This window comes from Anser brachyrhynchus (genome assembly GCF_964034855.1).
Source record: "Anser brachyrhynchus genome assembly, chromosome: 1".
Lineage (NCBI taxonomy): Eukaryota > Metazoa > Chordata > Aves > Anseriformes > Anatidae > Anser > Anser brachyrhynchus.
The window spans coordinates 36,342,534-36,360,025 of NC_137694.1; the positions used below are offsets into that span (position 1 = coordinate 36,342,534).

The 17,492-nt window shown below is 39.9% G+C and overlaps 1 protein-coding gene across 2 annotated transcripts in view; it reads left to right on the forward strand.

Annotated features, from left to right (window-relative positions):
• Nucleotides 1–17,492, forward strand: part of SRGAP1 (SLIT-ROBO Rho GTPase activating protein 1) — a 150,963-nt gene that overhangs the window by 112,536 nt on the left and 20,935 nt on the right. Inside the window, exons 11-15 of one of the 2 annotated variants that reach the window (XM_080592081.1) lie at nt 1,907–1,934; nt 4,348–4,450; nt 8,111–8,171; nt 8,329–8,406; nt 9,982–10,116. In XM_080592081.1, coding sequence (XP_080448207.1) covers nt 1,907–1,934; nt 4,348–4,450; nt 8,111–8,171; nt 8,329–8,406; nt 9,982–10,116 — 405 coding nt within the window. Of the gene's footprint in view, nt 1–1,906; nt 1,935–4,347; nt 4,451–4,960; nt 4,995–8,110; nt 8,172–8,328; nt 8,407–9,981; nt 10,117–17,492 lie in introns of both variants that reach the window. The other variant, XM_080592082.1, reaches the window with a different exon arrangement.

Here is a 17,492-nt window from a genome sequence, read left to right on the forward strand (position 1 = left end):
AAATGCTCTGTGCTGAGTATGCATGTGCAAATTTGGAACAGTAAATGAGGAATACTCAAACAAAATTGATACTATACATAGGAAGCACACTTATATCCATGTTAATTCAGACCCAAGGCACATCTATTGAACCAAGAAAAGAGAAATGCAAGAAGAGAATAAGCCGTTGTAAAAGAAATTGACTCTGTGTCCCAGATAGTTTTTACCCTCATTTATTAAATATCAGAGATGTGTTTAAAACCTCCAGACTTGGGATTTGTAACATCTTTTGTTTAACTAGCACTTACTATTGGAATTCTTAGTTTCAGTGAATTTCCCTTGGTTGTATGAGCAGGGAGAAGTTCCTGATTTTCCCTTTCCATGTCATTCATTATTAAACATACTCATCTTTATCCCTTTTTTTCACCACTGTAAAATAAGTGCCAACAAACTTTGCACATTTTATCAATGCCAGAGATTTTTTTCCAAGAGCTTAATATATTTTCAGAGGAGGGTATTCAGTACTGTGCAGTATTTCATGTGCACCAGGAGATTGCCAGATAATATTATTTTTGCATATCACTGATTTTTATTCTTTTTGCAGTATTACAAGTTTTTTTTATGTCACTTTCAAACTGAACAGGGATGTTAGAGCTAGTCCAAGTGATGCTCAGAGTGATTTTCCGAGTCAGCATACTTATCTGTAGTTCTGCTAGCTGCATAGGTATTTAATTCTTCCTTCCCTAATATCTGTTATTTGAACCTGTCAATACTGACTTCAATTTGCCATTGTGTGTCTTCTTCCCTAGCATTGATAAACACTTCTGAAGGGCTTCACAATTTTGTCAGGACTCGATAAAAAAGTATTTTAGCTATTTGCACAATTTTCTGCCTCCTTAGCTGCTGTGATATCCCTAAGACTTCAGTAAATGTATTACATAAGTGGTTCTGATGGGAAGGCTTGAGTAAGTGACCATTACACTTTTGTCATGATGAAAATAGACCATTTAATTCCATTCAGTTTCCCTTTTCTTCACTAATTCTTGATCAGTGATAATATTTTGCTATTCAATCCATAGCTGTTTAGTTACTTATTAGCCTCTTGTGAAGACATTTATCAGAGGACCTTGAATTTCTGAAGAAGTTAATTCCACTGATTCTCCTTTACCCAGTATTTTACTGACACGTTCAAAGAATTCTAGTAAATTTATAGGGTGCAATCTCCCTTTGGGAAAACAAGACCAGTGGGAACTTACCATACCGTGACCATCCTACTATTTGATTATTTTGCTTTTCGTTATCATGCATTTACATGGGGCACGTGCCTGACTTACTGGTCTGTTGTTCTGCAAATGTTATCCATGAACCTTTCTGGAGTACAGTATTTGCTTCTGTACAATTCTGTGCAATTGTCACTCTTCTTATGTCTGTGTTGCATAATTTCCCAGTGATAGTGCTGTATTTTTTTCCTGGAGTTACACAAATGAAAAGGAGTCTTTCAGCAGCAAGCCACTGATGTCCAGAGCTTTGCATTTTCTGCACTGAACAGGTTTAGGCACAAGGCACCAAGGGAAATGTAATCTAATATTGGCGCAGCTCTATCTCTATACTGATTTAGCCAACAAAAATACATTCGCAAAACCAATAGGCATTGTTTGGAGTTTTGCTTCAAATTATTTACAGTATCAAATGATCCTTTATAGTGCGCAGGGTTCTTAGAAGTTGTTCCATAACATGGATTGTGTTTGGATTTTAAATGCAGCTGTGGAGATGGTATTGCCTTATTAGTTGTATAATTGTCTATCTTTTGCTGGTAATGTGAACGTTAGGGTTAAAAGCAATTTACCAAGCATAATTTAGATACAAACAACTGAAGATGTACCTAAAACATGCACATTTTTGTTTCCTGTTTATTCAACTTTTCTAGGTCACAGGGCTGAATACATGACAACAAGGTAAGACATTTTTATTTAACTTGGTTTAGAGAGCTACAAATGGCAAATAAAACAGAAATCACACACGTAAAAGCAAGTTCCTAATGATGTGTAACATTATTGTTGTTGTTACTTAAATTGTGTACAGGCACTGTGTGTTTTAACATTCAGCATTTTAACATTTCGGCATTCTTGTGAGCTGCTTAGGCCAGTGTCAGTGGTGGGAGAAGCAGGGAAATCATTGAAAATATTTGTGAATTTGGACATTGCAGGTGGATTTTTGGTGCTAGGAAAAAAAATATATCTTTATTGAGCAGAATGCACAGTTCAGAAGAAAATACCTGTTTCCCTCAGTATCCATGTGTTTGATACTTAAATGGGTCTACACCTTCACAGAAGAGAAGGGAGACTGTGTTAGGTCTCCCCGCTTTGTTCAGGACATACATTTTGGTTGTATAATGCCACACCTGTGAGGCTGCTTCCAGACATAAACACAGACAAGCACGCTGCAACCCCGAGGGTATCAGACTGTCAGTTTGCAGCTGCCGCTTTCCTGTATTGCTGCTTCTGGGCACCACCTTTCCCGTACTGCTGGGAGCAGGAACATCCAGACTAACCTTCCTGGTCTCTCTCTTCCCTGCCCTTTCCAGTCAATACATCCTTGCTCAATGCCTTCTCTTTCTACTTTTTGTTTCCTGGGTAGGAATGACTTTGCTGCCACCCCTTATCTTGAATTAAAAACAATGCAAAGCAAAACAAAACAACAACAACCAAAAAAAAAAGAACAGAAGTTTTGCCCTTCCAGCTAAAAAGTTTGGATCAAGTTCTGGCTCTGCATTTGCTAGACCACTTGGTTTTGTATATTTTCTTCTGTCTGGCCCCCATATTCCTGGGAACATCTCTACAGACTTCAGAGTTCCCTTCTTCCTCTTCCCACTGACTCATGGTCCATTTCAGCTCCATCAGCTGGACTTACTCACCTTCCTTCCCTACATGACCACCGTTGAAAAGTGGTGACAAATTGGAGCATTCTTCCCAATTGCTGACATTAATTTTGAGACTTAAACTCTGACCCCAGATGCTACCAGCAGTACATGGAAGTCAGCAAGCTTATGCCTAATGAAAAAAATGTTATTTCCTGACTCCAAATTAAGTGACTCATCAGGCTCACCTCATCCTAAATTCCTTGTTCTGTAAGCAGAAAGAAAACGATGGATCTAGGCAATGATTTTACCTTAGTAAAGTGAAGGAACAGCTTGAAGCCTTCTTAACTCCTGTCTTCCCACACCTGGTCACTTAGTAAAAGAAGCTCTGAGGGAGAAGGTCCTCCCCATCTGATCCTTGGGACCAGTTTCCCCACTCTGGGTAAGACCTATCTGTTACCCCAGGGTTGTTAAGTTTCCAGTCTGTAAGACATGCAAATGATAATGTTCTTCAAGATCAAAGTTAAAATGTAGAAGGGAAGAGGGCATTCTTAAAGATGAGTTTAAATTAAATAGCAGGTAGTACAAGAATGGACCAGAGTCCCACCACTTTATGTTTTATGATTTAAAGTAGTGCTCCTTACTGTTTCCCCAAAACCTTGTAATTTTTTACTGATTCCTGAGGAAGCCATAGAAACATTGGCCTGCTGATGCAGGAGAACTAGAGAAGCTGTTGGCATGTGGAGTGCCATGACACTCACAAAAAAAGAAGAATATTTATTTCCTGTAATCTCTGTCAGTCATAGTCATCACATGCGTAACATGTAACATGCAAGATGAATGTTTTGCATACCAAAGTTTTGTGTGTTCTTTCTTTTATTTTTCTGCTATACTGGTTTTGTTTATTTGTTCTACGTTGATAACATCCTTTTAATTCCTTTAGCTAATTTGCAAAGTGTTTCTTTCCCTGTGTAAAGATGCTGATGGTTGTATGTGGAAGGTTAAAGCTGTGTACTGTTGCTGGCTCAAGTTGAAAATGCAGAGATTGGTTTTGAAGCATCTTGGGAGCGTGCTGAGCAGTTTCAATCTGAATTTGAAGCTGCTCCGGCAGGTAGCAACTTTTCTGCTTGAGGTGCTTCAAGTGCCCCATGTTCTGCCGCAGCTGGCAGCGTGAATTCCAGTGTTGGCTGCACGTTTCATGCATGACAGTGACAAGAAATGGCCATTCCAGTTGTGCATTGTTTGGAATAAATGTGTATGGTAAAACTGTGAAACGGGTATTCATAAAGAATGTCAGCATTTATCCATAAGTAATGCATTTTTAATGGGGGAGTTCTTCACTCTTTAATCATTGTGTTACAGTTAAATTTGATGGAAAGTCTTTGCTTGATAAGTAATGTGTTTATTTCTCCCTTTACAATGCTCTGTTGTTTTGCCGTGACTTTACAGACATTTCGTTTTATTGTATGACTTAATTCTACTTGCTCAGTAATCATATTCCCTTCCCTTAGGCCTCCAAATCTTCCCCCTAAGCCCCAGAAACACAGGAAGCCCAGACCCCGATCACAGTATAGTGCTAAGTTGTTTAATGGTGATTTGGAGTCATTCATCAAGGTACTGGCACCAGCCACTGGAGTGGCTGATCTCAACACTTCCTACTATAATGGTCACGGCCTCACGTGAGCTGAGGCAGATCATTATGTTTAAGTCTGTCCTGGGGCTCTTTTCTTTCCCAGTTGATCAATATAATACTTCCTGAAGTCAGAGGGAAAGAGGAGGATTCATTTCTCACAATAGTCTTCCTACAGTTCTGTTAATCAAGTAGGGATAGGATTGGCAGCCTGGTTTTATTAGGAAACAGCATCATTTAGAAGATAGGGGAAATAGCGGTGTACCCCACAACTTGGCACAGTTTCTGGCTTGCCATTTCAGTTACATTCAATATTCAAAGTCTGTGAAAAAGCAGTATTAGCCTGGGTTTGATATCCAGCTTTTGATTTCCTTTGACTTTAGGAATTTATTATATTGCGTGAAATTGTGATCACCACTATTATGGATCTTATATCTTTGCTGTATTTACTATCTTCTTCTTTCTCATACTTTTATTTCTAATAATGCGTCTAGCCGAGGCCGAAGGAACTCTCACACAAGACATCAGGTATAGTTCTGGTGAAAAGAGAACCATCTCTGCCTCACTCTCGGGTTTCATTCACGCCTGGCTCAAAATTAGTTCTTTCACTAAGCTGAAGGGGGAAGTTTGCATTAAGAAATGATATTACGAGTACAGCAGGCAAAACTGAACCGTGGCGTAACTGTGGAGTGATTGTAGTCTTAAATGATGGATATTCCCTTATTCATTAACAAACACCTCCCCATCACAGTCAGTTAGTGGTTTTGGACACCGGCTGACAAAGATAAAAGAAAGCAAGCTTCAAAAAATACGTAGCAATACATTTATAAGTGCAATGAATGGAATTCCTGACTGCAAGCTCTGTGAACTGAATTTGAATGTTATATGTGTCTTTTTTTTTTCTTTCTGCACAGCTTAGTTAGCAGCAAATATGTTGCAGACCAAATTCTGTGCTCAGTGGCACCGTAGCAGTTTAGCTGTCTTTGAACTGAGCTTTCAGCCAGCCTCAATACAACTATGTGGAAAAACTATTATTATTATTATGCTGGTGGTGATGTGTTGTGCAAAGACTTCCAGGAAATCATCACATGGGGCCAGAGATTAATATCATGAATGGTTTCTTGCTCAAGGGAGAAAGTAAGAAAAAAAAATCCACAGCAAAAAGCCCCTGGATTAGGGAAGAACAGAGGAAATTTGGAGAAATGCTACCTTGTCGTTTTCTCTCACATTGAAGAGGGCTGTACTACATGGCAGTGTGAGTGACAGAGCTTACTTGCAAGCAGAGAAAGTTCTACGTAGTCTTTCAAAAGGAAAAAGTAGGTAGCCTTATCACAGATTTGGCAGTGTGGGAGCTAACCTAGGAAGTCATCCCTGCACAAAGAACAGGTCATTCCTCATAGGGATGTGTCATTCTGACGTGCAAGAAGGGGTTACAGCTAGTGAAATACAGTATCACAGCAAATTGCTTTTTGTTCCGTTTTTGCATCGTAAGATACAATAATTAGTCCCAAACATGCAGTTGCTGACTACACACATCAGATTAAATTCACAGTAGCAGTAGGATCACTGTTCTTGAATTTCACCAACACAGATTGTTACTTCAAACTTTTTCTTGCCATTAAATCCCAAATCCAAAGTTTTTGGTTTATGTTATTTAAAGGAATCTCTTTAACTACGAAGTTGTATGTGGTTCTGAGCAGATTCCCCCAAGAAACAAGTAAGAGAGTAATATACTCGTAATTTCTTACTGCAAACACCATCTCTTCAGAGGCTTTACATTTATCGCACAAACCAGTGTACTAACAGGAGATACGGGTGCATGTTGGGCATGTTGCTAATACTCTGCTTTTGTGGAGGGCCAGAGTGCTCATTGGTCTGTGAAGATGACAGTGTGTATTCCTCATTTAGCAACTGACCTGTTCCGTGTTTGTTTGTTTTTTTATTCAGCTCTTACTGAATCATGACACTACTCAAACAGAAAGATACTAGTGGTTCTTGGCTAACCAGTGTTTGCTAGGTTTTGATCTAAAAGATAAACAAGCCACAACTTAAATAGGATAATTACTGTTACAGTTTTTTGTAAACCCCAGTAAAACAATATGCAGTACACAGAAAATCAGGAGTTAGGTTGCCTCAGGAATCACATTGTTTCATTGCTTCAGTGTGTGTTATTTTTCAAACGCTTTTTTTTTTAGCAGTTGGCTTTTCATCTACTTGGGCTTAATTCATAAACATCCTGCTAGTGTAATTTAGCATGAAAATTAGAAGGACTAGCAAGAAGAAATGTGTATTCTGAGTTACAGAGTGCCTTTGAATTCATGATTTTATAATACAGACTGGTTTTATATTAAACTTTCAAATGAATTAGTCAATTCTCTGAGCGCTTACATATTTGAAATTCATTTGGAAAGAAAAATTATAGCTTCTAAGATGAGAAGTTTGAAGGTACCTATTATTTATGAAACAGTATTTTTTTTCCAACACAAGCATAATTTTAATCATATGATTTGTATCTCTAATAGATATTTGATGACTTGTAGTCATTAATGTGCATAGGGTAAAATAGCCATTTTTTAAAGTGCCGAAACACACAACTGAAGGACCATGATGGTTCTTCTGGAAAATCAGCAGTTTGAAGGAAAAAGACAGTTCACTGAAAATCGGTGTGTAGTCATCCTCTCCCCCTACCACCACTAGCATTTTTTCTCCTTTATTAAAACACCTCTGTTTAACTGGAGATGTACCTATAAATTGGCTGCTCTACCATGGCTGAGACCAAGAGCTTTGATTCATGAGCTCTGCCAGTTGAAGGTGGGGAGGAGCAGGCTGTGACCTCCCTTTCCCAATGCCTTTGTGCTGAAGGGGCAGCTGATCAACGTTCCTAACTCAAAGTGGCTGCAGTTCACCATGCAGTGTATTACCACAGTTAGTGCAGCCTGAAATAATGTGCTAAGACATCATCTGCTGTATTTTAGGATACACAAATCAGGAGGGAGGTGAGGAGGGAGACAGCTAGTAAGTACTCCATGCAGTGTCATTGGGTAGCTCATCTCCAAGAACTTTTCTGATAGTCCAGCAGGTCCAGGAAAGGCTTTGTCTTCTGTTTATCGTCAGTAACTTTTAGCTAAAAAAAAAAGAAAAAAAAAAAGAGCACCTCCAGGAATTAGACCCTGTGTAATTAGGCCCATGTAAGATTTTCTCCCCTAGGGAAAAAAAGGGGTAAGTTAAATGAATGCAGAAGGATCGTCTTCATCATGGAGTATTATTGTTAATAATAAACTAAAGGCAAATTCACTGCTTTAACTCATTTTGCTTCAAAAATCTAAAATAAATGCATGAGCTTAGATGTCACATACAGTGTTAGCCGGATACAGTGGCAGAGTTAGAGAATGAAGTTTGTGAATTTCCTGATTCAATGATTTTCATTAAGAACCTTAATCTTTTCTCTTCACCTGTTCCTTTCCCTCCCTCCCTAAATGGGATGAGAATTCTGTTAGAAATTATATATTTTCTTATGTGTTTTTTTGGCAGCACTGTATGTCCATCTGGATTGACCAAGAAAACCCATTTTCACATTCATTCCAGAGTAGGGAGGTTTCCTTTTTCACATCTGCAGTACACTCTTTCTGCTCTTGTTTTTCCAGGATTCAGGACAAGTCATTCCTCTCATTGTGGAAAGCTGTATCAGATTTATCAATTTGTATGGTAAGCAATGAAATATGTTATGTCATTTCATTACTGAACTTAGTTGTGTATGTTGTGCATGATGCGTTTACAGCTACAGCTTTGTTTTAAAACTAGAAGTGAAAAGTATTTTTAAAATAGATTAATTTCCCACCATTGTCTCCCGTCTTTGCTGCAGGTCTTCAGCATCAGGGAATTTTTAGAGTGTCTGGTTCCCAGGTGGAAGTCAATGATATTAAAAATTCATTTGAGAGAGGTAATTGCATTTTTGCTTATTCAAGCACCTTAATATCTGACACTTAAAATGTTTTAATTTCTAATTACTTTCTTGTCTGTTTAAGAATTTTGTTCACTTTTTGTACTGCACCTTAAACTTTGCACTGTCATATGCTTAAAGATGAAGTATAATGATGACACGTACATGTTTTTCCCACACTGTGTCCCAGGAGCTTGGGGTTGTTTTTGTGTAGATGTTCATGTGTCTCTTGGATTAGTCTTTTGTTATGGTAAACTGCAAAGAATAGTTAGTCTTTATTTTATTTTAAAGATCCTCAAAAAGGAAAGATTATGTTTTTAATTACATTCAAGAGACTACTTAATGCAATTTGAGAATGCTGTTACTTGATCTTCTGGAATATGAGTGCTCAAGTTCCTAGTCCCTCTGCCAAAGTGACATCATGATCAGTGCAAATACAGGATCAATGCAAATACAGGCTGTGAAAGAGCTGTTCCATTTTTAACTACGGTTTTCGTTCCTCAAGGAAACTTCAGCCCCAGAGGAGGAATTATGGGAAAGATACCAGGAATTGAAAATAATTTTTTACACATGAATGTAAAATGCAACAGCAAACCTAGGATTCCTCTGCTAGGGGAGACAAGGTCCAGGGCATTGCCAATCCAATCCCCTAACTACATTAAAGCAACACTAGTTACTTAGTTTTTTTGTTTGTTTGTTTGACTAATCTTACATTCTCTTTTCTTGGGTTTTGGAACCTTTTTTTTTTTTCTTACTAGTTTCCAGAAGAAACTTTTGCAGATCATCTGCTAATGAGAAAACCCTTCAAGGAATAAATCTTATGACTAAAAGCATGAAAAAAGATGCCCAGTATTTTTCTCCCAAATATTAATTGCATATCTTGTTAAAGTTGATCTGGTCCTTGACAAGATAGGTGAAGTAGCTGTTTTTACATGCTAAGTGAAGGCATGTCCTCCTGCTCTACAACTTCTGCATCTGCCTTGTTGTTCAGTGCTTCTCCTAGGTAGTGTTAGTCTGGAAAGTGCATACATTTTAAAGTGTTTCAAAATAAAGATTAAGCCTTTAAAATTACACATAGTTCAGTCTTGGGCCTTAGGTTTTCAGTTTCCATAAAGTGTTTTCACTAAATGGTTGTAAATATTCCTGAATGCTTTAGTTTTAAATAATGAAGACAAATTTGCAATTCGAAGAGTTAGATAATCTGTTTGTTTTATGTAAGCTCCCAAAGAATAGTCTGAGAAACTCTATTCAGTTAAGAACATACAGCTTTTTTATTTTACTACTGGTAAATCATAACATGTTCATAAATACCTGATTGGAAGTTCAGGACTTAAGAGATCACTACATTATGTAATGTAAAGGAAGCTTTATTTAGGCTACTGTTTTCAGTGTAATTTCTACAGTGAAAAGCCTGGGATTTCTAAAGCAATGTTTATAATCTTACTTGAATGCTTGCCTTGTCACCTCCCACATAGTAAAAACAAAAACAATCGAAAAAAAAGTCATTCATTTATTAAAATGTTGCATGCAAGAATGCTCCTGCATGTGTTTCATTCACTTTATTTTCTTTTTAAGGTGAAAATCCTTTGGCAGATGACCAAAGTAACCACGACATTAACTCAGTTGCTGGAGTACTGAAGCTCTATTTCCGAGGGCTGGAAAATCCTGTCTTTCCTAAGGAAAGATTTAATGATCTTATTTCTTGTATCAGTAAGTAGAAATCTCTATTTCTTCTCAATAGAATTTTACTTTCATATATACAATAGCAGCCTGAAAAAAGAGCTATCTTCACAGATTTTTCTGAGACAATTTGTTTGCCATCTGTAACAGCCTGGGTCAGTTATTAGTCATACTTGCAGCTGTGGTTGTTCCCTTTTTCCAGTGGGATTAATGTACAGTGCAACTCTTTGTTTAATAGAGCAGGAAGAAAACCTTTTGGTATACAGGAGATAGTTAAATTTATACGCATTATTATTTTCCTCTGTGCACTGAGGCAGACGGAAGGGGATGAAGTCATGACCATGCAAACAGTGTATGTTACATTTCACAAAGGTTTTCATGCCCTACAGCTTGGAGTCAGTGCTAGTGAATAAGTAACTAGTCGCTCGGCATTGTGTGGTTCCTTTGTTGCGCTTAGCTTAAAAACCCAGGTCCAACCGGCAGGAAAACTATTCAGTGCAAGAACAGAAGGAAGCAGCTGAATGTTGTCTGCAGAAGAGCCCAGTCTGCCTTCCAACACACAAGAATTGCCAAGTTGTAATGGGATGCCCAAGAGGAGCAGCATATGGGTCTGTGTGCTGCTGGCGTTCATAGCTGGACGCTGAAAGGTTGTAGTAATTTAGGAAGTTCTCAGTGGATGGCTGAATTGCTCTGGCATGCACAAAACCTTTTCCAGTTCACAGATCCCTGCAGATGTTCAGGAGGTGTGAGGCCAAACCAACCATCAGTAGGCTTACTGTTCCCTGCGGGTCCATCAGAAGTAGTCAGAGGTCCTAGCTTTGTGGAAGAATTTCCTCCTCTGAACTCTTCCTTTGTAAATAGCTTATTTCAGCCAAATGGAGCCAATGGGCAGTTTCACAGGTAACAAGGGCCAGTCCTTTTGGAATACTAATCAGGGCAGGCTCTCCGAACTGTGCTATTTTGGCAAAGGAGACAGCCCAGCAGTCAGGACAGCAGACTTATGTGTTCCCAGTGTCCTGGGCTGGTGAGTATATGGGCTTTTCTGCTCCATGCCAGGGGGAACCCCGCACGTGCGGTTTCCTTCCCAGATAGGGAGGATTGCAGTAATTCAGCCTGGAGGTTACAAGTGTGTGGATTGCTGGGATCAGTTCTGTGTGCAATGTTATGGTTTTTGTCCAACAGACCAGCGTGATTTTCTGTAGCTGTTACTATTCACAGTCTCAGTGGTTGTGAAGAGTCCTGAAGGACCTTAACACTACAGTTTAACAGTCTGATACCACACTAAGGAGGATGCTGAGACAGGCACCCTCGTTTTGGAAAGGATAATCTTGGTACTGCCTGAGCTCAGTTTTAGCTAACCGTAATGTCACAGCCCAGAAAATGTCTGTGAGTCATAGAAATTGAAATCTAAAGTGGGATCGTTTTGACTGAGTGATTTTCTGCACGACAGGGGTGATGGAACTTTACCTAATAATTCTGTGCTGATTTCCATAACTTTTGGATGAATTAAAGCATGTCTGCTGGTAAAATGTATTGATTTAATGGCTTCAGTTGACAGGAAATCTACCGCATTCTTAGATAAGCTGTTCAAAAGATTAATCACTTTCATCATTAACATTTGTACAAGATTTTCTTTTCAAAATTTCTGCTATCAGACTCTACCCTTTGGATCTCTTTATGACTCCATTATTTTGACTAAGCAATAAGAAAATTGAGATGGTGATTCTTATATGTGGCGATACTATATGTGTTGTTACAGGCAATATAGTCAGTGGAGTTGCACTCCACTGTGTTCATAGAATCATCATAGAACAGGTTGGGTTGGAAGGGCCCTTAAAGCCCACCCAGCTCCAACCCCCTGCCATGGGCAGGGACACCTCCCAGCAGACCAGGTTGCCCAAAGCCCCATCCAGCCTGGCCTTGAGCACCTCCAGGGATGGGGCACCCACAGCTGCTCTGGGCAGCCTGTGCCAGTGCCTCATCACCCTCACAGTAAAGACTGTCTTCTGAATATCTAATCTAAATCTCCCCTTTTTTACTTTAAAGCCATTACTCCTTGTCCTATCACTACACCCCCTGACACAGAGTCCCTCCCCAGCTGTCCTGCAGGCCCCCTTCAAGCACTGGAAGGCCGCTGTAAGGTCTCCCTGAAGCCTTCTCTTCTCCAGGCTGAACAACCCCAGCTCCCTCAGCCTGTCCCCATAGGAGAGGTGCTCCAGCCCTCTGAGCATCCTCGTGGCCCTCTCAAATGGACCATTACAGGGGAAGAGGTGTCGCCATCTGATTCTGGTTTAGGCTGCCCGTTCTCTGAGGCTCTCCTAAGACTGGATTATCAGCTCTGTAACAGCTTGTCAAAACAAGGTGTAGTGACTGAGTAGTTCTGCTGGATTTGACTTGTACTGTTGCTCTTACAGAGGAAAGAAATTTTGTTTGTGATAATGTTCGCAATGAGTCCCCGATATGTTTCTGACAAGTTTTGGAGGAAGACAGATATCTACATAAGAGAGAGCAGGATTGTGTTGTTTGGTTTGGTTTCCATGAGGTTATCTTTAGGGGCACTCCGAAACAACATGTCAGTGCCTCCCTTCAGAGGAGGGAGAAGACATAAATCTGGAATTCGGCTGGACAAAGGGGATTTTTGTTTTGAACATATTGGGGTGGTTTTACTTTGTGTTGTCACAGTGGGAGTTTTGAATGTGGTGTGATCAGAGAAAGAAACAGCTCTTGTACCTTGTATCCACAGCCAGCCCCAGAGTCACACACTGAGAATAGTGAGCTGTGTGTCTGCATCTTCTGATTATCTGAGAGCAGCCTGGGGTGGACTGTTTTTACAGCTGTGTACCTAGTCTGTGTGCTTCGTTAAGTGGTCCGCTACTTCCAGGCAATAAGATGCTTTTTATTTGTAAAAAAAAAAAAAAAAAGCAAGCATTTCAGAATATACTACCTGTCACCGTTCAATTTAAATAGAACCTGTGTGGCACATAATATTAGAAACTGCCTGTCTTTTCAAAGACTCTTTCCATTGCTCTCTTTCAACCCTAACACTTCATATATCTTGCAAAAAGGAAGACAGTCGAGGCAAGATTTTTTCTCCCACTACAGACTTTGAACCTGTCATAGTTGTGTTAGTTCCTTTTTCTGTGCTCACACGGCCCTCGTACACCAAACAGTTCCCTTGCCTACTAAGTGTCTTCATTTTTGTGGGAGCAAGGAGAGACTCCATTTCCCTCGTCAGAACAGAGGTTACCACAACTTCTTTAGGTCACAACTGAGTGTGTTAAGACCAGAAAGCATTCACATTTTTATTTAAGAGGATTTAAGTACTCTTAATGCTTACTGCATTCACTTTCTGATGAACAGTGAGAAAAAGAGTAAACATTAAGTTGTTTTCAAATGTTTTTTTTTTAGATAAATACCAATGTGTTTTTATTAATTGGTGGCAGACATTGTTATAAAAAGAGGGATGGAAAAAAAACAAATGAATAAAGTTAATCATCATGTAAAACTTTAAGAGGGCAGAATGTCACGCATTTTATATGGAAATGAAATGTTGCCAGTGAAAAACCTCTTGAAACTGAAATACTTAGTTATGGATGTCAAGCATAATTGAGGTTACAGCTGCAAAATGAACCTTTCCTCAGTACAGCCACTGAGGAATTCCTTTACATTTATGCATATATTTTCAATGAAATAGAGCATTGTGATTTAATGCTTTCCCTTTTGGAAACACATTGGAAGCAGTGCAAAATGACTGACTTTTAGGACAATTTGTTTTAATTAGACTCATGAGAACAGTGTTACTCTGTTGGGGTTTATGAACTGTTTTAGCTAAAATTGGGTCCAAATTCTGACTTCTCCAGAGCAAGCATGAAAGGTAGGACAGAACATAAAGAATCCATTTCATTATGGGTCATAAGTCTACGTTCCCAGCAAAAGTATTGGCCACTATTGCTCAGAGCAGCACTCAGCAATCCAGCAGGTAAAATGGGGTGGTGGGGAAGGGAAGAGAGTTGTGCTGTGCATCTTTTCCGCCCCGTTGTAGAAACAGGTTGGGACAAACATACGCAGAATATTTGTAACAGGAGTTGCAGGTAGGCAGAGGGTACTGAAGCTGTGCTGAACGCTTGCCATAGCTCACCTTCACTGCTTGAGGACTGCAGTTCCTCTCCTGGTGTGAGTTCTTATACGTGTTCATTATAGTTTATTTTTATATATACATACCTGCGCAATTGTGGCCGTGGACTCACCTCAGCTGCCCAGACTGTTTAGCTTCTGCTTGGGTCATTAAAATTCTTCTTGGTTTCATCTCCCTTGCCTTAATTTTGATATACTAAGATGCCAGGGTGGATGAAAATTTACATATTTCTTCCTTCTAATGTTCATCATTTTGATCCCTTGCAGCCAGCAGTGTGCATTTTCCTCCAGACATAAATATTATGTAAGAAATTGATTTTACTGCTTTTCCAGACTATTACTTTAAAAGATAAAAACTGTATTATGAGTTGTCAGCTCTTCCTGAAAAAGTTTCTACAACAGGACAACTGTTTCTTTCCCGAAGTGACGGTGGATACCATTGTGTTTGTCCTCCTGCAATGCCCTCATAAATAGATATGAAACAGCTGTACATGGCATTGCTGAGTTAATATATACGTATCTCTGAGTTGTATTGGACTCATCTACCAAAGTGGAAAGAGGCACAAATTGCTAAATTCAGCACTAATTCATATTCTCGTAGATTACCTGTCAGCTACAAATTGACCATAAAAATTGCATCTGCAAGTGTAACTCATTCCCATTTGATGTTCAATGTGTGTGTAAAGAAAGCATTAGGCACTCATTCTGTTACTAGTAGGTGCCACTCCAAGTCGAAGGAGTGAGTCACCCCCACACAGCAACACCACATTGGATTTTATCCTTCAAATCAGTGATCCTAAAGGAGAGAGAGATCTTACATTACCATTGTTTGCTTTCTTCTTCCTCCTTTATACCACCCTTGCCTGTGAAATATGCTTAGCTTGCACAGTACTGGCTATTAGGTTAGCACAGTTCATGCCTTGCTGAGACCAGTTTTCTCCTTCCACGTGTTCTGATCAATAGTATCTTCCCTTTGCAAAATGTTTGCATTTCTTTTGTTACGACTGAGATTGGCCCAGGAAGGATATCAACAGAGGATGGTTAAACAAGCACAAATCAGAATCTGTGTATGTGTTTTTTGAGCTCTGACTGCTCCCAGGCTGGATCTTCTCTTTGTTGAATAACTGTTTCACCACCAGTGCAGGAGGGGCCATATGTAGGACCACGACCATGGCCAGTGCACTTGTAGCATCTTCAGCTAAACTGGATGATAAAGGCTTGTAGCTGTCCAGCTGGCCCAGAGTATTTGGGAGCAACTGCAATTGCTGTCTTGCAGAAGTCTTTTGTTTTCCATCACCAAAGCACTGAATTAATATATGTTTGAATATTTATTGCCTTTTACATGCTCCACTACTTCATGATTATTGCTTAATTAAACTTCAATTTGACTTACATTTTCTTAACGTTATTTAGGATGAATGTATCCCTGTCTTCATTTATAAGTTGGTCTTGTTTTATTTGCATTTAGGGACTTCTGTTAGTAATTATGTTTTCTTCCCTCTTAAGCTTCCTTTACTCTTCAGAGGCAGATTGTTCACTTCTAATCTGTTTCACGTTACAGTGTCTACCTCGGCAAAAACCTCATCATGAGTCAACTCATCATCAGTCAGGTGGTTAAAATATGTTATTTCTCAAGCAAGAGAAAAGCGCACATTCATTGACTCAATGTAACTCTGTAGAAAGCAAAGGTGGCACCACCTCTCCAAAACGGGTTCCAGTGTTGCATCTTTCCTGGAGGTTGAAAATCACAACTTTTACAGGAGGGTTGAGTAGCTAGGATTTATGCTTGTCTCATGCTGCTGGGAAGCGGACCTTAGCCTGTGGCTGATAAAGAGGCAGATAGCTGATATTTTTTTCATTTATGCAGTGACATGAGTAAGCTGGATTCATTCTCCTGGTTGTGGATTTGACCCTCATGGCTGAGACAGGTCTGGATGTAGGCGTGTCAGACAAGAGCTCCAAAAAATTTGCTCTGCTCTGAGACATGGGAACTAGAAAATAAATAATTGTCTCTATTTTTTATTTTTAACCGGTGGTAGTCTTGATTTGAGGTTGGTATTCGTGTGTCCTTCACACAGATCTCCCTTCCCTGCCATAGTTAGAGAAAACACAATAGTTCTGTCTTTGGCCTTGCCAGAGGCTTATCCCCTTGCTTGTGTTTGAGAATGGGAATCAAATCATATCATTGGAGTAATGAATCAGTTTTCAACTTCCCTGATTTCTATTTCTTTTGGCAACTATAGCATTATTTGGACAAGTCCTGTAATATCAGTACTTCAGTTTTCTTAGCTGAAAAGTGGGAGATACCCTTCTGTGTGCTGAGGTAGGATTAATTGCAGTTCTTGAAAATCAGAGTAATACAGAGGGCCTCTAACAGAAGCACTGTGAGAGGGAAGACACAGTGTTACGTACACTTTGGTACTAGGAGGACACAGTGGCAATACACCTCAGTGCTGGGACTGCCAGTGGTTCCTTGCAGCAACCAGTTTGTAGCCTGGATGGCCATTTCGTCTTGGGCTCCTCTTTGGCCATGCAGCCAAGTGTAGGCAAAGCAATGCTTTCTCTTTCCTCTTCATGGGAAACAGCAGAGCTGCAAATTCTTTCTGCCTGGATGCAGAAAGAGCTCTCTGTATTCATTCCTTCTTTCCCACATATCCAAATACTCATGCACTGCATGCACACAAGCAACTATTAAATTTGGCTCCTCGTTTAAAAGCAGCATGCAAATACATTATGTTATTTCGTATCTCCTTTAAACAGAGTCAGTGCTAAGAAAGATAAACAAGCCTTTTGAAATGGTGCGGAAAGCACACAAACTTACCACTTGGCAGAGGTTTGGGTTTTCAATAAAGGGGCTTTCACAGAAACTAGGACTGGGTTACCAGGAAGGTATCGGCAATACACACACCTCGTTCTCGCATCTGCAGCTTGTAACAGCTTCGGCGTGGAGGTGACCTGCTAGTAGCAGTAATGCCCCTACTAGGGCAGCTGGGAGAGCTCAACACGTGGACACACATCTAAATTCTCTGTGCCTCCTCTGCTGGTCCATGGTGTCTACAGGGACCAGTTCCTGACTCACACATCCTGTCATCCATGTCTGGGAGCTGCTTGAAGAGTTGCAGTTGGCACAAAGCAGAGACTCTCTTTTAGAGAGTGTGACGGCTTCTGTGCGGTACCTGCCTGCCAGTGTTTGAGACTGCGTCCCACGCTGGTTTTCATTTATTAGTTCTGACAAAGCTATCACACCCAGGCGGGCAGCACACTGCTGGAAC